Source organism: Parasteatoda tepidariorum, chromosome 3 (genome assembly GCF_982258835.1).
Source record: "Parasteatoda tepidariorum strain Cologne lab strain chromosome 3, Ptep-v5.0, whole genome shotgun sequence".
NCBI classification, from domain to species: Eukaryota; Metazoa; Arthropoda; class Arachnida; order Araneae; family Theridiidae; genus Parasteatoda; species Parasteatoda tepidariorum.
Window position 1 is genome coordinate 34,558,539 of NC_141757.1, and position 24,727 is coordinate 34,583,265.

The 24,727-nt window shown below is 33.0% G+C and overlaps 2 protein-coding genes across 2 annotated transcripts; both read right to left on the minus strand.

Annotated features, from left to right (window-relative positions):
- Window positions 1-7,550: 7,550 nt before the first annotated feature.
- On the minus strand, window positions 7,551-9,696 carry LOC122269855 (uncharacterized). Its single transcript, XM_087160063.1, has 3 exons — window positions 9,392-9,696; window positions 7,960-9,289; window positions 7,551-7,562 (listed from the first exon to the last, which is right to left on the minus strand). The coding sequence occupies exons 1-3, from the start codon at window positions 9,694-9,696 to the stop codon at window positions 7,551-7,553; spliced, it is 1,647 nt and encodes a 548-aa protein (XP_087016189.1).
- A 5,587-nt stretch (window positions 9,697-15,283) lies between these two features.
- Window positions 15,284-18,709, minus strand: LOC147813731 (uncharacterized). The gene has a single exon (XM_087160064.1). The coding sequence runs from the start codon at window positions 18,707-18,709 to the stop codon at window positions 15,284-15,286; it is 3,426 nt and encodes a 1,141-aa protein (XP_087016190.1).
- Between the last annotated feature and the right edge of the window lie 6,018 nt (window positions 18,710-24,727).

The window sequence follows — 24,727 nt, forward strand, 5'->3', positions numbered from 1 at the left end:
ATCATAAAACAGTGTTTTATTTCCTCCAAGTCAACTGTTGGTTCCTTCACACGATATAGAAAACTTTTTAGATATCAGCCAAAACTCTATCTGAATGACCATCCGCTCACTGTGGAAAAGCATCTGAAATACTACGGCTTTGTTTTGTACAGGGAAATTACCTGCAATAAATGTGTTGTTCAAATAATACTTAAAAGCAGAAAAGAAAAAAAAACTCTTAAAATATACCTCGGGGCAAGATTAGTGTGCGGACTCTAAGACTTATAATGCCTTTTCTGAAATACGGTTTTCCAGTTTACACTTGTGCTTCAAACACGAATCTACAAAAACTTAAACGGGTCCAGCTAAGCGTGGCTCGCATAACAACAGGGCTTGGAAACAGTTGCCCAAATAATGTAGTTCTTTTTGAGGCCGATCAGCAACCTTTTAGCCTCAAGAGAAAGATTAGTATGGTGAAACATTTTTCCAAGCTCACCAGTTATGGGACTCTAAGTCGAACTTTATGTTTCTGATGGGATGGAGCAATAATCGAAGATTAAAGAAAAGTAGTCTTATTTGCTTGGCTGATTCAAATAATTTAATTGACAAAAATGCCTTACAACATATCTTGAAACAGAGAATTGACCCTCCGGTGGATTTGAATGGAGAGTATTTCTACACAGATTTCCCTTCCCCAGAAAGCAAGATATCAGATGCCAAAGTTTATTTGAATCAACAGGCCCTTGAAATAGTAAACAACATCCTTGAAGATTCCATCATAATATATACAGACGGGAGTATACATGAACGTGACTGCTCTGGTTGTGGAATTTATATTTTATCCCAAGATTTGCAATAAAATTAAGTAGGAGAATTCCAGACTGTTTTTCAATCTTCAGAAGTGCGCGAATTACCATTGTTGTTGGGCTAGATTTGATTCTGTCTTCCTTCGGCCCTTTTGCCGTATGGATCCTGTCTGACATATTATAAGTTCTATTCAGTACCTTTCTAAATGGCATGCAGGTACAGGTCGGGCAGCTATTAACGAATTGGAGCATCTTTCATCCATTCGTGAGGTACACTTCCAATGGATACTATCCCGCGTTGATATTCATGGTAATGAGACAGACGGCATATACTTTGACTAAAGAGGGAGCTTGTAAGCCATTAGATACACCTGATTCACCCACTTATTCGGAGCTGTTCTCAAGAGCAAAAAAACGGAAAATGCTTTTGGGACCATCCCACCTGTTCACCAATGAAATCAGAAAATGCTACTTGAATTATTTTAACAGATGCCTTACTTTTATAAGAATTAAGTTACTGACAAAAATTTTCGTAAAAACACAACTTTTCCATATTAAAATACATTTTAAAGTATCGTTTAAAATAACATTTTATTAACATTAAATATTTATAGGCATAAGCTAATATTGTTGGTTCGTTATTTATACACTCCGTTTTATGGAAGAGTCTCTGTACCGCGGAATAGTGCTGAAGGTTATACACAACTTGTTGTGTAGATTCGTTACTAACTGTAAAAAATATTTAAAAAATGTGCAGCAGAATAGTTTTATTATTTAAAAATTCTTTTCGTATAAAATGTTCAAGAGAGTGATTAATTTAAGAGTTATTTCTTTTAGCTGATTAAAAAAATATTTTATGTCAGGAATAGTACATGAAGTAGTGATTTTCTTCAGCAAACTTTTATTTCGTCTCATTTAATTCGTCCAAATATTTAATAAGTGTTATAAATCAAATTTTCACTGCTAAAATTCTTATATTTTTCAGGAAATATCTACCAAAGTAAATAGCATGTTAAGTTAGCCGAAATATTTTTTAATTCTCCAAAATGACTATATTTTAATTTAGATAAGACATCGGTTATTAAGAATTCATTAACACACTCTTGAGAATCATCTTAAATAATTCAAACAAACTCATTTGTTCAAATATTTACCAAGGTTAATCTAGATGAAGATTTAAACTCATTAATTTAGATGCTGTACTAAAGAATCCCCCTGATATGTATTAATGTCCATTTTCTTTTTCTCTCTCCTCCGTCTATTTCGAACCTTTTTTGGGAGATGTAAATATGCTTCAGTATTTTCGAAGCTTTTTGATTCGAAACATGAAGAATTTTAAATTAATATTTGAATTAATATTTGTAGGTTTATTTAAGGCATCAAGGAGGCTGGCAGATTTGTTTACTCGTGGGTAATTTGCAATTGAAAGCGAGAGATTTAAATATATATATATAACATTGCATCCTTAAGAAATGTAATATTCAATCACAGTTTTTAATGATGTTTTATCAAATAGGAACGTAAGGGAGTCAATAAATAATTAATTCATTACATTTCATTAAATTATTTTGAAGAAACATAAAGAATATTTCGAGTAAAATCCAAGCTTATTTATTTCAAGTATATTAAGTTTGTATTATTACATATTATATTCTCAGTTCCTGTTCAAATGCAAATATTAAATTGTGGTGTATATAATATGCTTTTGGAAAGGAGATACTTTCTTAGACTGGGAACAAAAAATGCAAATGAACTTGACTTTTGACAACACTTTCACGACTATCATTGAAATATCTCGTAAAAGAATATTAATTATAGAAATTTTAATTTTCCGTATTGTTGTGAATTAACGTAAAGCATAATAACTAAACTAAAGCATAATAAAGTTTTTTCGTATAAAATAGAGGTTAAAAATATTTGAAACATTCAATATTTATAGAGAGAGAGACGTGGTTGCTCAGGGGATAGAGCGTTCGCTTTCCAATAAAGGGAACCGTGTTCGATTCCCAGCAATGACTAGTCGATTCGAATTCCACACTAGGCTTGCACTGACCACAGTGCTGACGTTAAATATTCTCAGTGGTAGTTGGATGATGGGTAATAGTCCCCCTGCCGTTAAGCTAACTGTGAGAGGTTTCCGTTGTTTTCCTCTCAATGTAAAGGAAATGCGGATTAATTCCATCGAAAAAGCCCTCCACGAAGGCAAATTTCTCTCAATGCTTGATCCAGTAGTTCCCCTGTCTTCTGGATTATGTTCAAAATTACAAGGCTATGGAGTTAAACATAGATAGTCTAGAACCCGAAATTTTGTCGGCTGTTCAACGACGGTTATGAAGTAAAATATTTATAGAGAAGAGTTTGAAATAATAACGCATTGCCATTAAAAAAAAAGAAAGAAAGAAAACAGTTTTGGTATCATGGCACATTTTTATCATGATTTTTATCATTTTGGTATCATGACAGTTTACACTACGAATTTTAATTGTATGATAACGTATTGTTGTCAATGCGTTGTCAATAATTGTGTTTGCGAAGATTAATTCAGCTTACAAATCTAACTCTGCAAATGAAAATTTTAATAATTTTGTCCTAAAAATTTATTTTTGCTCAAAAAAGTTAAAAAAAAATGTTTTAAGGAATTCTTACTTATCTATATGTTAAAGAACATGACCGAAGTCAAAAGAATGTCAATTCTCACCGGTAAATGTCAACAATCACTTAGTTGCTTTATTGATATTATTCGATATTTTGGTATCTGCTGTGGAAAGATTAGGAGAAACTTTAGCGTTCGGAGTGCCGGTTAAATGTATACCGGGCAGTGGCACTTGACCTTAAAAAATCATTAATGTAGGCTATACTGATAAATGTATGCCGGGCAGTGGCACTTAGCTAGACCTAGAATGCATTTTGGACAATTACCAAAGCGACTATGTGATTGTCAGCATTCACCGGTAAAAGTCACCAACCCCCAATTTCGATCATTCACAGTAACATATATACTGTAAGTTTTTATTTCTATTTTTATCAAAATCGTAATAATAAATATAAAATCACATGAAGAATCCAAAGTTTTGGAGAAATAAAAATATTCAATTTCTTTCAGCTTAATTTTTGTGTATAGTAAATAGACATGGAAAAAAATTGAAACAATTAAAAATAAAATTAACAAAAGAAGAAAGAATAAATCATCCGTGAGCTTTTTAGTTTAGACAGAGCTCGAAACACGTGTTTAAAAAAATGTTCACAGCTCAAAATGTGCCTTCTTAATGTTGAACCCTAGTTTAACAACTAAACGAAGTATTTTGTACTTACTTTTTTGAACCCTAAGCATGATTATTGCATGACTAAGTCCCAGACTTTGGTTCGACAGCGGTTGGGTATATTTAGAGATGTAATTTGGCAGGCATCTCCTTACTTTCACAAACTGAATCGAAACTTATTTGAAAAGCATTGAGCTGTGATGCTGCAAACTTTAACTTGATCTTCAACTTTGAGAACCTCATTGAAGAAGATGCCTCCCTGAGGCCAGTTGCACACTTTTTTACAAGTGATGCAACAACGACCATTTAATTTCTAACTCAATGGAGCGCATATAGTGAAAAGAATATTTTATATGGCAATAATAATGAGACAATATTCGATATGAATGTAATAAAATGTAGAAAAATGAATTGTGTTGACTGAAATCCGATTTGAATGGGACGCTGAGAAAGACCAAAATTTTTTGATTGGAATCCAAGCGTTGTGTTGCATGATGATGTGATGTGTGTGGTGAAGTGATGATTAAGTGTTGTGATATATAGTTGGAACGTGTCTGTGTTGTCTTGTTGTACTGACAAACTGCTTACAGGAAGTATAATTTTTGTTTATTTTAAGTTTTTATAAATCTATGCGTTATGTATACCTATTTTTATATTTATTTATGTATTGATTGCTATATTTATGTACTTTCAAATTTTATCATACATGATGATATTTACTAGAGTAATGTGCCTATTTATTAATTCCAGTTTTTTTAGGCTACAAGGACAGGAAGGTTTACACCTCAACGATCCTCACCTGATGATGAAGGGGTAAAGGGCCACTCCGATCAACCGAAACGACTAGGACTATCTCTTTGTATTCAGTAAACTAAACGATAAAATGGTTTAAAAATAAATCAGTTCGACACCATTATATTACCACTATTGTAAATTTATAGGACCTATGACTGTCTGGTACAAAAAACTGTTAACCTTTAATATCATTTTATGAAAGACTAATCTTTAAAAAAAATATGCACTTATTGATCTAGGCCAGCGGTTCCCAATTTTTTTCGGCTACGGCATCCTGAAGGGTCGACTATTTTTTGACAGAGCCACAACTTTATAAATAAAATTCATTTTATTAATTGTGAACGTTTTAACCTAAAAAAGATTATTTTTAAAATTTTTAATTAGAGAGATGAAAATGTTTAATCTTTTTATCATTAATAATCCGAAATTAGGTTTTAGGTACGACAGTTAAATTTGCTGTCTGTCTGCTATATTTATTTAGTCTAGTTATAAATTTCTCTTTGGTCTAAGCTGAAAATAAGCCGAGTTTTGGTTTACTTTAAAATGCAAACTTTAAAGAACTGCTATAAACGCTGAAACCGGTTATGAGGGAAACATATTTCTTTATTAAAGAATTTAGTTATTTTATTTTGATTTGAAAAGCGTGATAGGAATTGCTAATGTCATATTTTATAAATATTAGTTCTTTTCATACTTTGTTTAACACATTGTTATTAAAAATATAATATTTTATTTTCAAAAATTCGCTTGTATTTCATTGGCATTTTATTTAAAATACTTTTATGTGGGTCAAGCGAAGGATAAAATAAATTATGAATTATAGATTGGATCTAATTATAATCAGATGTTTCAAAACTCATCACAAGGTATAAAAAGTACTAGCAAACGGAACCCCTTTTACTTTACCAAGGAACTCCAGGGTTCCGCGGAGACTTTGGGAACCACTGATTTAGTCAAATAGGTGGCATCATGGTTTTATTTGGATCCATTCGTTTATAATATTATACTTTTTCTTTAAAAAAAATTATATTATACTTTTGAATTATTTAATTATTATATTATTATACTTTTTAATTACTATACTTTAAATTATCATATTATTATATTTTTTAATTATTATTTATTGTATTAATATTATACTTTTTCTTGAAAAAACATAACAGATTTTTGATAAACGGAATTAAATGTCTATATTTTCTTAAACAGCAATATCGGTTTTTTTAAAGACATATTTTGAGTTGCGTCCATCTTCTTAGACAAGCATTTTGAGTTGTGTTCATTTTCTTAAGCATGCATTTTTAACTATGCCCAGATTACAAAGTTATTAAACGAAATAGAAAACAAAACAAACAAAAAAAATACCCAAAAATATCATAATTACCAAGAATGTCAATTTTGACTTTTAATTTTAAGTTTCCATCATTACAAGTCATGCTTCAAGAAATCAACCTTAAAAAAGCTTTTAAAAATATTCTTTGGCACTTGTTTTTATTTCCATCTAAATTTATAAAAGGAAAAAAAATCAATTTATCCAGTTTCTTAACTATTATCACAGCGCATAAATCAATGGTTCTCTTCCAGTCCTAGTTATCAAATATCCATAAGTTATTAAGGGTTGAAAAGGGGGGTCTCTTCTAGAATAATTGTTATTTCGATCACCGTCATTTCCATCCAAATGAAATTCAGTTTCACTTTCTCATTTTCCGAAAATCATACACTATTTCCGAATAGCATTTTATATCATAAGCACCGTCGCGCAAGTCACATTCGTTACATCGATCTCTACACCCCCGAAATAGAAGAATACGAATTTATTCATCCTCGATGCTGAAACATTTATTAAATTACACTTAAAGCATATCGGATAAAGTAGGGAAAAGTTCAAATTGAAATGATGGCCTTTATCCCCTCCTTTCCAACTCTCATTTTCTCTTTTTGTTCTTTTCACACCCCAACTTTTAACCCGGGCAGAAGTGTGATTAAAAAATCGATGATGAGTTTGATTGCACAGACATTTGCAATTCTGACACAGGGCGAAATCTTTAAATTTGAATACGGCTACTCCACACTTAAGTTCTCTCTCACAAATTAAATTTCAATCTGCAACTCAGGGCATCGATCGAGGGGGGGGGGATCTCTGACAACAACTCTTTTATTGGTTTCCCCCCTTCACTTCTATTAAGTAGATAGAAGCTTTGGCGAAAAGAGAGAAAAACGAAAGTATTCTTTAGAAGGTATTCAATGCTATAATTGTGGTGAAAGTGTTTCTGTGGAATCTGTACCTTGATTATGTATGCATTAATAGTTTCCCAGATCGAAAGTAATTCGTGAAATGTACGCAAACAATTGGCATTCACAACGTAAAATGTCAATATATTTTTGCGTTTCGCTGTAACCAATATTGCGCAAAATATGCTCTTCAAACTTATATAAATTTAGGTGTAAAGTATGCGACATCATGATAATACAATAAACACATTTTTACATAATAAAAGTTAAAATATGCGCAAAGTAAATGCTTTTTTATATATATTGAGAAACCTTTTTGCTGATTTCTGTTCGTTGCTGTTTCATGTATTTAATTTCACGTCAATTTTATTGTCATTACATCGAATACATGGCTTAAATCTATTTATTGTTGGAATAAATAAACCGTTAAAGTAATGCATACTGATTACCCAGTGTTTAGTGTTCGTGATATATTGAGCTATTAAGTAGCGGACTGTAACAAACATAAACATTTATTTACAAACTTAATAACATAAAAATTGACAAGATCATTTTGAGTAACAGGAGATGTTCTCTGTTCTAGAGTTGAATGGCAACTGAATAATAATGTGTTATATGATGAGCGCCGCCTCGTGGCAATTCTTAACACTCCCCGCCGATTGGATGTTTAAATCCAATCATTATTAATTACAATGCTTATTACATAATAAAATAAAATGAAAAATTGACAATATTCATACAAAACATCAAATAAACATACACGTAATTTCAACTTTACAATTATAATGAAAATTTTAACACAAGAATTAATATATAGGTAAAATACAAATGTTGCGTACTGATCTTTTAAGTATATTGCCTTGTGGCAAACGTATATTTACAACTCTTACCTTCCCATCACTTCCCTTAAATATTTCCTCAATTCTTCCTGTTAACCATTTAGTTGCTGGCAAATTCTCTTCTTTCACCAACACTAAAGTTCCAATTTTAACATTATCTTTACTGAACTGCCATTTGTGGCTTTCTTGGAGATTACTTAAATAATCTCTCTTCCAAAGTCTCCAAATTTTTTGAGAAATTTTAGAAATCTTTTCCCATTTACTGAGTTTATTTTCATTGATATCTGCAAGTTGGGGTTCTGTAATGGAAGTGATGGGTCTCCCAATAAGAAAATGCCCAGGTGTTAGGGTATCAAAGTTTTCGAAATCAGCTGACAATGGAGTCAATGGCCTGGAGTTTAATACTCCTTCAATCTCTGCTAAAACTGTAATGAATTCTTCCAAAGTAAAATTGGAGTTTCCCGCTATCCGTTTTAGGTGGAATTTAAAAGATTTAACGCCGGCTTCATATAATCCTCCACAATTTGGTGATCTTGGGGGGTTATAATGCCAATCGATTTTTTCCTCGGCAAAATATTGAGCCAAAGGTTCATCTGGTGAATTAATAATTTTGAAAAGCCGTTTCAGTTCAGCGTCTGCACCCACGAAATTTCGTCCATTGTCAGTGAAAATTTTAGAGGCCTTACCTCTTCTAGAAAAAAATCTTTTCAAGCTAGCTATAAACCCTGTTGATGTTAAGTCACTTACAAAATCTAAATGTATTGATTTAGTACAGAAACATACATAAATTGCAACATATATCTTATTTAAAACACCTTTCCTTTGTCCTTTAAATTTTATATAAAATGGTCCACAAAAATCAATACCTGTTATGGTAAATGGAGGAGAAGGTTCGATTCGTTCTTTAGGTAACTGACCCATTAATTGTTGCTCTAAAAGTGGTTTGTTTTTTGTGCACGTAACACAATTGTGTATTACCAACCTGCACAAATTTCTGCCGTTCACAGGCCAATATTTTTGACGTATTAAGTACAACAAAGTTTGTGCTCCGACATGTAAATATTTCAAATGAAAATAATATACAATCATATAGGTTAAGGGATGTTTTGCTGGAAGGACAATTGGATGTTTAGTATAATCATTAACACTTGAATTTACAATTCGACCTCCAACACGTATAAGACCCTTTTTATCAATAAAACAATTAAGAGAAGACAATTTACTTTTACCTTTCACATTCTCACCTTTCATTAAAGCATTCAATTCTTCTAAATATTCACTTTGGGCAAATGTTAAGAGAAAAGTTTCGGATTTGTTCAGTTCTTCAGAATCTAAATACCTACCTGCCTTGTTCTTTGGATTTTTACAGTTATAGATAAATCTAAAAATATATGAAACTATACGAACAAGTTTAGAAAAATTATTGGTAAGTTGAAGTAGGTAATTATAAAACATAACATTTTGATTAGTTAAAGCAAAACACATATCCTCTTCAACAGCGGAACCTTTTTTTAACTCTGAAAGGTAAGAGTTTTCAGCAATAGAATTAGTGCACTCAAACACTGAAATCTCATTTTTCCTTAAAAACTCGGGACCTGACCACCAGGCCTCATTTTTCAGAAGAACTTCTGCGCTAACTCCTCTAGTAAGAATGTCAGCAATGTTGAGTTTACCGGGAACGTGTGACCAAGATTCAGGATTGCTAAGGGCTTGAATCTCTTTCACTCGATTGGAAACAAACTGTTTCCATTTATGATGAGGTCCTTTGATCCAGAACAATGCTGTCATGCCTCCATGTTGTGATGGCGCTGTCATCAAGGTAGATGTTGTAAAAAGACAGAGGAGGGAACGCTCTGGTGGAGAGCGGAAGCGAATTGTTTAATGTCTTGGTTATATTAATTTTCTAATCTTTTATCATTATTAATAAATGTTTCTTTTGTGTTGTTAATTGGTTACCATTTATTTGGCCAATTGTGATTTTGGGAAGTATCTGAATGAAGAAGGGAAAAGGAGGAAAAATTATACGTTATATCACAGCACGCTCTCATACGAGAAACAGAGCATAAATCAAGGTATGAGATTTATCATATTCTGTTTATGAAAAACAATTAAGAATTGAATTATGAGAAGTATTGATTTTAAGTGATATTCTGAAAGAGAAGAATAATTGTATTAGAAAGTAGAGAGTTGTAGGAGATTTAAAGAAATTATAATTATTTTGGGAATAGAAATAAATAGAACAATTATGTTTAACATAAGGGGGATGAAAAAAGAAGATTTGGTAGTAGCTGCCGAAGAATTAGGTTTAGAAGTAAAATCGGAGCATAGAGTTGTTGATTTAAAAGATTTGATAGAAAAAAGTGATCAATTTAAAAATGACTTTGATTTTGTTAAAGAATTTTTATTTACTACTGTTTCCGAACGTATTGAACGAGAGAGAAAAGAAGCAGAATTGTTAAATGCAGAAAAGAATCAAAACAAAACAACAACTGAAGCAGCATTAGAACTCGAGAAGACTAGGCTTGAGATTGTTAAAGCACAATTAGAATTAACTAGAATGCAGACAGAAAGTAATAGCTCTAACTCAAATGTAGGAAATGATTTTAGTTCAAATAATAACAACTTAGAAACATTAATCAAAAGCGTTAAAACCTTAACTATTTCCGTTCCTAGTAAACCCGAATCTTGGAATTTATTTTTTACGTCTCTTGAAAAAGCATTTGTAATAAAAAATGTTCCGGAAGAATTAAAAGTCGAAATATTATTTAACTTGTTAGGTGAACGAGCGGCACATTTGGTAGTTTATGCAAACGCGGAAGAAATAAAAGATTATCCTAAAGTTAAAGCTTTAATTTTAAAAGAATTTCAACCTACCCCAGAAGCCTGTCTAGAAAACTTTCTAAATGCCAAAAGATCTAAAAATGAAAACCATATGCAATTTGCTAGTAGAGTAAGAGCCAATTGGGATTTTTATTGTGAACTTAAAAATGTAAAAGATTTTGAAACGCTGAATGAATTAATAGTTAGCGATAGATTACTAAGTGCGTTAGACAACGAAACGCGAAGCTATGTTAGAATAAAACAATTAGATACGTGGCTTAAACCTAGGCAGATCGCTGAATTGTGCGATAATTGGTTTACCTCTAAAGGTAGAAATTTTTCAGAATTGTATGATAATTCGGTCAACAATCGCAATCCGAATGGAAACACTAAGTATGTTCCACCACCTTTGAGAAAATCCCCATTTACTAGAGAAAACAAATATTTTCCCCACACACGCGAATGTTATATCTGTTCTAGTAACTCACATATGGCTAAGAGTTGCCCAAATAGAAGAAATAAATACTATGATCATTCAAATAAAACCGGTAATGATATTCAAAACAAAACGCGAAGTAACACACAAACGTCTATGAATAAATCCAGTGATAATACTGCAGTTGTTACAAATGTAAATTCGAAACATTTGCAGAGTTCTAAAACCTTAAATGAAATTAATTTGTACCCGTTACAAAAAGTCACCATTTCTATTGCAAGTAGACAAATAGACGCGATCATTGATAGCGGAGCTGAGATCTCTATTTTGAATACGACCCTACTTCCGTCTTTAGAAATAGAAGCTAAGGGAAAAATAATTTTACAATCCGCATTTAAAGAACAAGTCGAGGCGAAATTAGCAATATTGCCAGTTTATTATAAAAACCCTAACGATTGTCTATTTTATAGTTCAAATATTTTGTTTGCTTTAACAGATAAACTAAACGTCCCTTGTTTAATTACACCGGACGCTTATAATTCTTTGATTTATCAAAATGATGATTCAGCTGAAATCGAAAACACTTTAGTTTTAGAATGCGACCCGTCAGTAGACGAGGGGGAAGAAATGAATAAAAGTTCATCAAGGTCAGAGGATTCATTTTCACAATCAGAAGAAAGTGAAACAGGGTGCGGTATTTATTTAATGTCGAATACTAATAAATTATGCAGTTCTAGCGATGAATATTCGGAGGCTAATAAATTTCGAGAAATGCAGAAAGATTGTTTAACTTTAAAGAATTCTTTTAAAGATGCTAGTTTGAAAAAGAATAATTTCTTTTTGCGGGATGATTTATTATTTCATAAAGATAAAATTTGTGGCGATACAATATATCAATTAGTATTACCTAAAATTTATAGGGATAAAGTTCTTCAATTAGCTCATAATGAGAATCATTTAGGAATACGAAAAACTAAGGAACGCATAAAATTATCTTTTTATTGGCCTAATGTTTCAAAAGATGTTGAAAATTATTGTAAAACCTGCGAAAATTGTCAATTAAAAAGTCCGGAGCGAAAATCTGATAAAATTCCCATAACCCCTGTCGTTAGAGCTCCATATCCTTTTCACACGGTAAATATAGATTTAATTGGAGAAATTGTTCCACCCTCGGGTAGAAAACATAAATATTGTTTATGTTTAATTGATCAAAATTCTAGATGGCCCGAAGTCGTCCCACTAAAAAATTTGTCTGCTAAGACAACATGCGATGCCCTTTTAGAGATATTCCTGCGTACCGGAATTCCAGAAGTGATTTGTAGTGACCAGGGTACTAATTTTACTTCGCAATTGACGAAAGAATTTGAAAATAGGCTAGGAACAAGTCCTCGATTTTCCACCCCATCTTACCCAGCTTCAAATGGTTTAGTAGAGAAATGGAATAGGGTATTTAAACAGATGTTACACCATGTTATCCGTTCAGATCCTACCGATTGGGATAAACATATTCCATTCTTACTTTTTGCGTACCGCGAAGTACCAAATTGTACGACGGGAATATCTCCTTTTAAACTTATGTATGGACGCGAAGCTAGAGGCCCTTTGTCAGTTCTAAAATCTTCTTGGTCAGGTGAGATTCCATTACCCCTAAATCTTAGCAATTCGGCTGTAGATTATTTACAGGAATTAAAAATAAATTTGGAAAAGGCCGCAGATCTCGCTTCTTTGACTACGACTAAGAAACAAAATTCTTATGCTTATTATTTTAATCGAAGTACAAGAATGAAAGAGTTTAAGAAAGGTGAATTAGTCTATTTACTCATTCCGGATTCTTCGAATAAACTATACGCAAGATGGACAGGACCGGGCGAAATAATAGAACGAGTTAATCCTAATTCATATAAGGTTAAATTAACGGATGGCAATGTGCGACATATTCATGCTAACAAAATAAGACATTTTCATGCTAGAACACAAACCGTGGGAGTTATTTTTGAAGATGATGTTGAATTTGGTGAAATTCATCCCACACCAATTATAACACCTTCGTTAGGAAAAGATGACATTGAGGTAGATGTTAGTCATTTAGAAGAAAGTAAACAAACAGAGTTGCTTGAACTCTTGCACAAGCATGCATCATTATTCTCCGGTAAAGTACAAGTCGCTAATGTAGGTGAACATAAAATTCGATTAATACCAGGTGCTGAGAGGAAGAAACCCTACATTTACAAAATCCCCGAATCTTTAAAGACTGAAGTTGACAAACAAATTTCAGAATTAGAAAATCTAGGTCTTATTGAGCACAGCGAAGCAGATATTGCTTACCCAGTAGTTTGCGTGGCAAAGAAGGATGGTAGTATGCGTTTATGCATCGATTTCAGACAATTAAATGCCGTAACAAAACCCTTTGATTACCCAATGGAAAATTCATCAGACCTCATCAACCAAATTGGACATGCAAAAATTATATCCTGCCTAGATGTATTAAAAGGGTACTGGGAAATTCCTTTAGAAGAGGAAAGCCGTGATCTTACTTCATTTAAAACTCATCAAGCCCAATATAGATGGAAGGTAATGCCATTTGGTCTCCGCAACGCAGCAGCTTCTTTTCAGAAAGTGATGAACAGTGCTTTAATGGAATATCGTGAATTCTGCAAAGCATATCTCGATGATATAGCTATATTTTCTTGTGACTGGAATACGCATCTTAAACAATTAGATATGGTACTGTCTAAATTAACTGATCTAAAATTCACTGTTAATGTCAAGAAATGTGTTTTCGCAAAAACACAAATCAAGTATTTAGGTCATATTATAGGAGATGGTAGACATGAACCAGATCCTGAAAAGCTTCGTGCTATTGAAATCATCGAAACACCTAAAACCAAGTCAGCTTTAAAAAGTGAGTTAGGTCTCTTTAATTATTATAGAAATTATATACAAAATTATGCTGAGATAGCAAAACCACTGACGGATTTAACCAAAAAGAAAGTTCCAGAGCTTATTCCTTGGACTGACGTAGAGGAATTATCCTTCCAAAAACTAAGGAAGAAGTTGAGTGAAGCTCCTTCTCTTTATACTCCAGATCCTAAAAAACCGTATGTTATACAGTGTGATGCAAGTTCCTATGGTGTTGGTGCTTGTTTATCCCAAAGAGATGATAACGGTCAACTTTGCCCCATCAGTTTTGCTAGCCAAAAACTGAACAAAGTGCAGCAGAACTGGGCTACGATTGAACGTGAAGCGTATGCAGTAGTATGGTCGATTAAAAAGTTCGAAAATTACGTGTTTGGTGCGAATATTGACATTATAACTGATCATAATCCTTTAATATTTTTACAGAAGTCAGCAGCCCAATCTGCTAAGTTGCAACGGTGGGCTTTAGCTCTCCAAAGGTACAATATTCATATCACACACTGCCCAGGTGCTCAATTAAAAAATGCTGATGGTCTATCAAGACTAGTAAGTGATTAAATGTTTTGTGTACTTATTAAAACACAATTTAACATATGATAACCTGTTTTATAACAAGGCTACTTTTCATCTGTAAATATATATATGAGAATTATTGAAATTTAATATCTATTGCAATATTGTATCAAGGATCCTTTTCATCTGTAATTGTTTATATATATCAGTTTTATAGAAATTTGATTTGTATATATTATGTGTTATAACCAGGCAACTATACATCTGTCATATTTCTACTATTTTCATTCTCGTTTTGCATATTTTATGTGTAAGTAATTGTAACAAGTATTTTATTCATATATTTTATTTACAATTAAGTGTTAAATATATTTTTATATATATATTATCCAACTGTGTGGATCAGATTTCGCTATACCAGGTGTAGCGCAATCTTGTCGGGGGGGTGTCATGCCTCCATGTTGTGATGGCGCTGTCATCAAGGTAGATGTTGTAAAAAGACAGAGGAGGGAACGCTCTGGTGGAGAGCGGAAGCGAATTGTTTAATGTCTTGGTTATATTAATTTTCTAATCTTTTATCATTATTAATAAATGTTTCTTTTGTGTTGTTAATTGGTTACCATTTATTTGGCCAATTGTGATTTTGGGAAGTATCTGAATGAAGAAGGGAAAAGGAGGAAAAATTATACGTTATATCACAAATGCGATCTGGGAATCTGTCCAAAAATGAACTGTGGGGGATCCTTTTCGTTTTACAATCTGTTCTATTTCTTTTGCGAGTCTGGTTGCAAGTAATGCACCCATTAGTTCTAGTTTTGGAAGAGTCAGTTTCTTTAATGGAGCAACACGACTCTTTGATGCGATAAGATTAACTGTGATTTTGTCACTGTACTTCACTTTTAGGTACACTGCTGTTCCGTATGCTCTTTGGCTGGCATCCGAAAATACATGAATTTGAAGTACCTTGGCATCATCTAGACTGGAGTCTAGAATCGTTCTAGGAACTTGTAATTTAGAAATGACAGCTAACTCAGACCTCCACTGAATAAATTGTTGGCGAATGTCTGGTGGAAGTTCCGTATCCCACGGACACTTTCTAAGCCACAAGTCTTGGAGTAAACACTTGAGTCTTATTGTGTACGGACTAAGAAAACCCAATATGTCGAACAGTTTTCCGATAGTTCTTAAAACAATTCTTTTAGTAATGCTTTCTTTTCCATCGAATTTAAGCAAGTCTTTCAGTTCTACAGAGATGTAGTCTTCATGCACATGCCATGGCAGTCCTAGAACTTTGTGTAAATTGGCTGTAGGATTGGCTTCCGAATGAATGGGATGGGTTTCGAACCCGCAATCCTTCCATAATTGTACCAGTTCCTTGCTGTTTGAACTCCATTTACACAGATTCATGCTTGCTTCTGCCATAATTTTCTTGGCTTCGTCCGACATCTGAAAGGCAGATTTCACGTCGTCGAGAGCTCCTATGAAGTCGTCGACATATAGACATTCATTGAGCATATTCGTCGTAGCGGGATGCAACTCTTGATATTTTTTGATATGTTCCTTAATTGTGGCAGAAAGCAAGAAAGGACTGGCGTTGACACCAAAAAGAACTCTGCAAAATCTAAAAATATTTATGTCATACTGCTCACTTATGGCCGGGTTTGAACTTGGAAAAAGAAATCTCACTGCATTTCGATCTGTCTCATTCAACGATATTTGAAGGAACGCTTTTTCGATATCTGCTAAGATCACCACAGCATTCAAACGAAAAAATATGAGCATGTTAAATATCAGGGGATTTAGGCTAAGTCCTGCGTATAAACAGTCATTTAAGGAAAGTTCACCTTCTTCATGTGAGCTGGCATCAAAAACTATTCGTTTACTGGAACTGACTGATTCTCTGTAAACCATGGAAAATGGTAGATAAAATAGCGGTTTATCTGTTTGTACTTTGTCTTTTGGGACCTTCTCTATGATGCCTTGATTTTCATAGTCTTTCAGAATTTCACGATAATCTTCATACAGTTCTGAGAGTCTCTCAAATTTTCTAATCAAATGATCTAGCCGTCCTCTGGCTACAGTTAAGTTATCGTTTAATTCCCTAAAATCATGTTTCCATGGTAGCCCAACTTGATACCTCCCTTTTTTGTAATCTACAGAATTTTTAAAGAGAGCTAAAGCAGTACTTTCCTCATCTGTATTATCATTTGGAACTATCCCAATTGACTCTATTTCCCAAAATTTATTTAACCCTTCATCAACATTGTCCTGAATGAAATAACATTTGGAATCATGTGGGTGTGTAGAGGGGATCGAACCTGTAACCATCCACCCGAAAACTGTTTCAATTAAAATAATAGAATTACCCCTTAATCGAATTTGATTTCCTTTTAACAATTCATAAAATACGTCTCCTCCTAAAAGAATCGATATTTTTTGCGGTAAATAAAAATTAGGATTAGCGTACTTTACGTTTTCGGGTAAATTCAAATTAGAAATATTTATTTCTTCCGAAGGAACATTTCCGGCTATTTCTGGCAAAATTAACAATTCGAGTTCCTTACTAAATGATTCCTCATCATTACTTATACGCGAATAAATCTTCTCAGTGATCGGAAATACTGTATTTTTCAATCCAATTAAATTTGACCTACAACGCGATCTTTTTAAACCCAATAAATTAGCTGCCTCTTCTGTAATAAGAGATTTCATACTTCCAGAATCGCATAGCCCTGTCAAATGCAAATATTTTCCGTTCGATTGCAATATTTTAACTTTCACTGTAGAAAGAAGAACATTTTTATTTACATTAAAAGAATATAAACATGGTGCCTCTTGCGGTTTGTTATTAATTTCATTTTGCATTTGTGATTGCGTAACTTCTTGTTCCGAAACTGAATTATTTCCTTCTTCCCTGCTCATTGGCGCCACACCCGTATTTTTGTTTTGATTTTGTCTATCGAAGAAAAAGTTCGCTCCGTGTAACATTGTACTATGATTCTTGTTACAAGATTTACATTTTAAATGAATTTTCTTACATTTAGACATTGTGTGAAATCCGAGACAATTAAAGCATAATTTATTCCTTACAACACATTTTAATCTATCATCTGCGTTAGAATCGATAAACTTTTTACATCTGAAAATAGGGTGGGATTCCATGCATCCTAATAAACAATTATTTTTGTTTTCGTTTTTCACCATTAGAGTTTTGAATTTCGTGGTTGGTTCCCGTTTAAATTCGCCTGAATTTCTGTTTACATTTTCTAGCGCTTGACATCTTTTAGTTAAGAATTCCATAAATTTTTCCCAACTCGGTAATTCCGAACCCAATTCCATTTCGTATAATTTACGTGACTCAATATCAATTCTTTGAATAATTATATAAATTAATATTGCTTCGCAAAGAGGGTTCGTTTCTAATTCTAGTTGTTTTAATGATCGCAAATTACTTTCAATTTTATCGAGCATCTGTCTTAAACTAGACGCAGATTCACATTTAACTTTAGAAAAATTAAATATTTCACCAATATGACTCATAATTAGCAACCGTGTATTTTCAAATCGTTTTTTCAATGCTTCGAATAAACTGTTGTACGTATCATTTACCGTAATTAATTGTTTAGCGTTACCCTTAAGTGCCGACTGAAGGTAAAACAATTTTTGTTGTTCTGACAACTGTTTGTTATCGTCAATTAAAGACATAAATTGCGTTTTGAATGACAACCATTCAACATATAAACCTGAAAATTCGGGAAGATTAATTGACGGTAATTTTAGTTTACAGTTACCAGAGGACGAACTATTTTCAATTGAATTAGAATTTGGATTTAAAAGTTTTTGAAAGCTTACCTCGCATGTTTCGAGGTCAATTTGCAGCCCATCTAAACTTTCTTCAAAAGCAGGCAAATCCTCATCCGACAAAGTAGAATAGCATTCGCTGCGTAGATCCTCTAACTTTGTTCTAAGTTTATCCAAAGTTGATAATTTTTGAGTGATGTCCGTATTGTCCACAGGTAAATCAGTATTTTGCTGAAGTGCATTTTCAATCCTTGTCAATTGTCCTCGTATATAACCCCGTTTTCGGTTAAATACTGTTATTTGCTCCAAAGCCATTGTTCGTTTCGATTTCGTATTAAATTTCCACAAGCGTTCGGTTTGTCTTCGTGCTCGGCGATGACCACTTTTTGTTTAGTGTTCGTGATATATTGAGCTATTAAGTAGCGGACTGTAACAAACATAAACATTTATTTACAAACTTAATAACATAAAATTGACAAGATCATTTTGAGTAACAGGAGATGTTCTCTGTTCTAGAGTTGAATGGCAACTGAATAATAATGTGTTATATGATGAGCGCCGCCTCGTGGCAATTCTTAACACCCAGTAAAAAGCGTTGATAAAATGCACATCTATTAACGTAAATGTTTATGCTGATTTTCAGATTTTTTGCTAATCTCTTTTTGCTATAATTCGATATTTCAGTTTTATATCAATTTTACAATTTCTATGCACACTCTGCAACATGAATTATGAAGGAATTATGCAAAACTAATAATACATGAAATATAAAGTGGGTAAAAGATTATTAGTACCCCAATCAGTAAAATGTGGAATAAATTTCGCTAATTGCTGACAATTTCTTCATGATATTGCAGTTTTTACAAACATTATGGCATAATTCAAACTAAAAATAGAGATATTTTTCACACTTTTCTAATATATGGTTTAATTCATTTTATTTATTGAAAGAGTATTACAATTGCCTTCACTTCTGTTGAATATAGCTTAGACAGCATAGATTTTGGAGGGAGTCCTTACCTTGTAAAAATGGGAGAAAATCGAAAGGATTCTGGTGAAGAGGTTTTCTCGAAATAATTACTTACTCTTCACATTCGTCAAAGAGTAATGAAAGGAATTCTGCGAATCAGTTCATGCTCTGTGATTATTCATGCAGTGAAATCTCTTTTAATGTAAATCCACTGGTTCTTGTTGAAAAATTCGCCGTAGAGAAAATTTCCTTATACGGATTTAGAGATTTTGTAGTTATGTTACAAAGTAGTTATATTATAAATGTTACAAAGATTTTAGATGTTACAAAGCTGCTTAATATTACAAACATTAAATGCGATGAGTGTTAGAATACATAAATGTCATTTTTAATTTCAGAGCTAAGAATTACATATTTTGAGTAATAAATACATATTTTAAGTATTTATAATATACATTCGGCGCTCTTTCTAAAACAGATGTTCTAATGAGCAGTCTTCATATTTTGTTAACACAAAAATACCAAAAACATTAAGTCATAACAAAAATTAATACTTGACCAATTTCAACTGAGCAATGATTTGGTAACTAACAGAAAAATTGGTAATATCGCATCTTTTTTACATTTAAAACTAAACTAAACTCACATTTTGTATTGGTATTTACTAATACCATACTAAAATTGAACTCAGTGGAGCGACAGGTCTAGGAGAGATAAGGTCAACTGTACCCATCTCAGTTTTCCTGACCTCGGGCTCTGGGGTGCAGGAAGAGATGTTCCGGTTGGTTGGTCAGCCGAACGTGGAACCCCCAGTGTTTAGTTCGCAAGCATGCTTGGTGCTCATTTTATCGGCCCACTGAAAGGATGAATTTTTTACATTAAATAAACATAAAAAACACCCTTTAAAATAATGTTTCATGGATAAAAATATGCTGAATGAGGGTTGCCGTTTTTGATACATAGCATGCGTCAAGGTAACTACGATGATCACATGTTTTAACTCGAAAATAGACAAGACAAGGGGACGTACATTTCGCAGAAAAAGTGAATGCCATTTTCAAACAAGAAAAGCATGATTCATAAATTTATTACATATTTTTCAAAGGAAGGTACACAGATTATGAATTACAGTAAATGACGACCACCTAGAACTTGAGATTAGAATTTAGGGGGAGGGGGCCATGTCAATCTTTCTTAATTTCGAAGTTCATTCAAGTTGTTTCCATTTTTTGTGTAGTAACATTATGGGAAATAAAGGTTTAAATATTTAAAAAAAAATTTCTTGAATAAAATTACTACATATTTGTCAATGTACTACTCTATTAGACATTAAAATAGCATTGATTCGGTGGAATAGCAAACAGGACTTAATAAATAAGTTGTAATTATGGAAGGCTCGTTTATTTAAGGTCAAAATAAGGACCATAGATTGTACATATTTAAAACATCTATAGTTTAGAAATAAATAGTTCAATATTTGAAATAAATAATTTATTTTCATATAAAATTCTATTGTTATCAGTAGAATGAACAATGCAGCGAGTGATTTCAGAAACTGACGAATGTGTCTGTGCCAGTTGGTTACACTGATATTCCATTAAGTAACTGCAATTGTTTTCCTATACAATCTAATAGAATATTTTGAGCACTGCTTAACTTTCCAATTAAATTAATTCGTTATGGACAGAAATTCGCTGTATTGGGACTTAGTTGAAAAGGATAGTTTATGATAGCCTCACTTCCTGCTAGAGTCCTCAGTTTCACTTGATGTCAACCGGAAAAAACAGTCTTGACAAAAGGCGTTATCGTTCTAAATGGGATACTTGTTACCTGTTAAACACCAGCACACCTCCTCGGCTGCGCGTCTGTCCTTTAAAGCGAATTTAGTAAACAGTGGTCCGGGATTTACTAGAAAGCAATGATAATTATTTTTTTTATGGAAATTTGACAATCCTAGATGTCTAGCCATGGGGGCTCATGGGTTAGAGTGCTTGCCTCCCAATGAGGAAACCCGGGTTCAATTCCCAACGACGTCTGGTCGATACGAACAGTGGCGTAGCGAGGGGTGGGCAAGGGGGGCATCATGCCCCGGGCGCTACTCACAAAGGGGCGCCAAATGGTCCGCAAAACAAAAAATTGCTGGATATTTTTTTTTTATTATAATTGATTTCTGGAAAATATATTTTAAATTAGTGCCAGTGTAATATAATAAATGTTAATTCATAAATATTATTCATAATATTTAATTCATATTAAATATTATATTTAATTCATATTTATATTAAATATATTTCAATATTTAATTCACGTCCTTGTCATCGTGCTCTGCTTAGAATAAAAATGAAATTTTATTAAATGTTATATATAAGTTTAATGTCAGCATAAATTATATTGTATCTTTCACTATGTTACTACCTTACAAGTTCAAGGCATTCTTGGTAAGTAATAAATCAAATAAGATTACTTACTCGACGATTCTATTATTAAGTGAATAGAGTATGAAAAAATTTGTTAACAGAAAAATTTGTTGTTCTCATATTTGTCACCACAGATTCAAAATGAATTCATTCATCTTCTGGCATCTACAGTTCGAAATCAACTAATAAATGATATCAAAAGAAAGAAATATTATGGACTTTAGTTTGATTCAACTCCTGATATCTCTCATCGAGAACAAATATCCCAAGTCGCTAGGTATGTAGATGCTGATTTTATCAATAAAAAAGTTTCCCTCAAAGAATCTTTTTTGAGTTTTATTGAAATACATGCTAAAGATGCAGTCTCGATCGAAAATACAATTTTAGAGAAAATAAATTACGACGAAATTTCATTAACAAACTGCAGATCACAATGTTACGATATTGCTGCCGTGATGGCAGGTCACACATCTGAAACGCGATGGAACGCCTGAATACAAGCAGTTAGCGTTATCATCTATGGGCTCGTGAATATAAAAGAACTAATAGAAAAATTGGCAGAGCACACTACCACTACAAGTGACAACAGAAGTGAAGCTACAATTCTGTTGCAAAATATACTAACCTTTAGTTTTATAACTTTAGTTCATTTCTGGTATGAAATCTTAAGAAGGATTGATCGTGTGCTGCTCAGATTACAAGATCCTAGAATGAATTTTAGAGAAGTGTTCCATGATCTTGAATCATTAGCGACTGAACTAGCCGAAATTTGAGACAAGCTCTGTAAAGAGGCAATAGAAGAAGCAGAGTTTCTTTGTGAAAAATGGGATTTGGATACAACAATACGTGCCTGGAGAAATGGCTATGGTGGTCTTTCAACAGAAAGTGAAATTTCTCGCGTTATGAAAAGCACTCTTGATCGTCTCCAACAAGAAATGTGTACACGATTTACACGATTAAGTGACCTTAATTTCAAATTTGGATTTCTACTAGACGTTGAAAATTTATTAAACAAGGATAATGTTGATAACGACCTTGAAAAAAAATTGTAAAAATCTGGGTGAATTTTATAATACAGATTTCAATGTAACAGAACTTTTTTATCAAAATATGTGACAGCAAAATTTTACTCCGCAGTAGAAAAGAAATTATACCTAAAACTCCATTAGAATTTCTTACTTTTATAATCAATCTCGAATGGAGAAGATGTTTGTCCAAATCTGAGAGAGGTATTTAAAATACTCCTGACTATCTCAGTATCAATTGCTAGCTGCGAACGTTCATTCTGCAAATTAAAATTAATTTCGACAGATCGGCTAAGTGACCTAGCATTTTTAAGTGTGAAAAGAGAAAAATTTCAAATGATCAATTTTGATGATATTATTGATACATTTGCTTCCTCAAAAGCACGGAAAATTTAGACATAGTAATTAGTTTTATTAATGTATTATAATCATATGATTAATAAATATATGTATCTCCTTAGAGATAATAAATATTTGCTTTTTTATTGTTTTAAAACTGAGTGTTTTTAAAATATTTCTTTAAATAAATAATAGGTATCTTTTGAACTAATTCTAGATGATCATATACATTTCAAAATCTAGTCTTGTTCTCTCAATTACATTTTTTGTCTCAAATTTAAAGCTTAGCTTGAATCTATGACTTTATTTATTTTACTTTATTTATTTATTAATTTGCGAGTATATTTTACAAATAATATTATATGGTTTTCGAATGGGGGGGGGGGCGCTAAAAGGGTATTGTGCCCCGGGCGCGAGTTAAGCTCGCTACGCCACTGGATACGAATTCCGAAACCGGCTTGCACTGACCACATTGATGACGAAAAAAAAATCCTCAGTGGTTTTCGGATCATGAGTCAGAGTCCCTTTACCATCGAGCTAATTATGGGAGATTTTAGAAATTTCCTCTCCAAGTAACGCAAATGTTGGTTAATTCCATCAAAAGGTCCTCAACAAAGGTAAACTTCTGGTTTTAGTTCTTTTTGGTTTGAGTTCAAAATTACAAGGATACGGAATTTTAACATTGGTAGTCATAAACTGAGACGCCCGGCGGCTGAGCGGTAGCGCTTTGCGCTGTCGTGCCACAGGTCCCTGGTTTGATCCTCGGGCCGGGCAAGGTTGACTCAGCCTTTCATCCCTTCAGTGGGTTGATAAATGAGTACCAAGCATGCTTGGGAACTTAACACTGGGGGTTTCGCGTTCGGCTGACCAGCACCCCAGAGCCCAAAGGTCAAGAAAATTGAGATGGGCACAGTAGGCCTTGGCCCTCTATAGGCTGTCGCGCTGCTGAGTTTAGTTTAGTTTAGTCGTAAACTGATAATCGTGTCGACTGTTACAAAATCCTAGATTTCTCAAGAGGTTGTGTCATGTGTGAGCCATTTTTTCTTCATAACGTGAGAAGAATTTTTTAAAGACATTTTTATTAATATATTTGTTTAAATCAAGCATTTTTTTTAAAACTTAAAAAAAAAAAAATTCATTTGAGATTTTCTTTGAAATGTGGTGATAAAATCCGAATTTCAAAACATGAGAAATGATATTTAATTATTTTATAGCGGCAGGAAGTTTCAAATGTCTTCATTTCTTACATTTTCATTGTCGTGCTCGTTATTTTAACTATATATACACCTATATGCATTAGAACGCTCATGCATAACTATGTAACGTGAATTAAAGTCTGGAGGCGGGGTTTACATTCATGGTTATCTCCATCACGATTCCTACGGCACTAATTTGGATGGCAGTTGTGGCAGTTTTGTATGTAAGACGGTAACAACGTAAGGAGCTCTTTTCTATCAGGCTGACATTCCTAGCTTCCAGGTTGTGATACTCACCATAGATTGATATTGCAACAATGGGTGACTGGGATGGGCTAGTTTGGTCATCCAGATCTCCCAAGTCCACCGAACTCATTACCCATGAA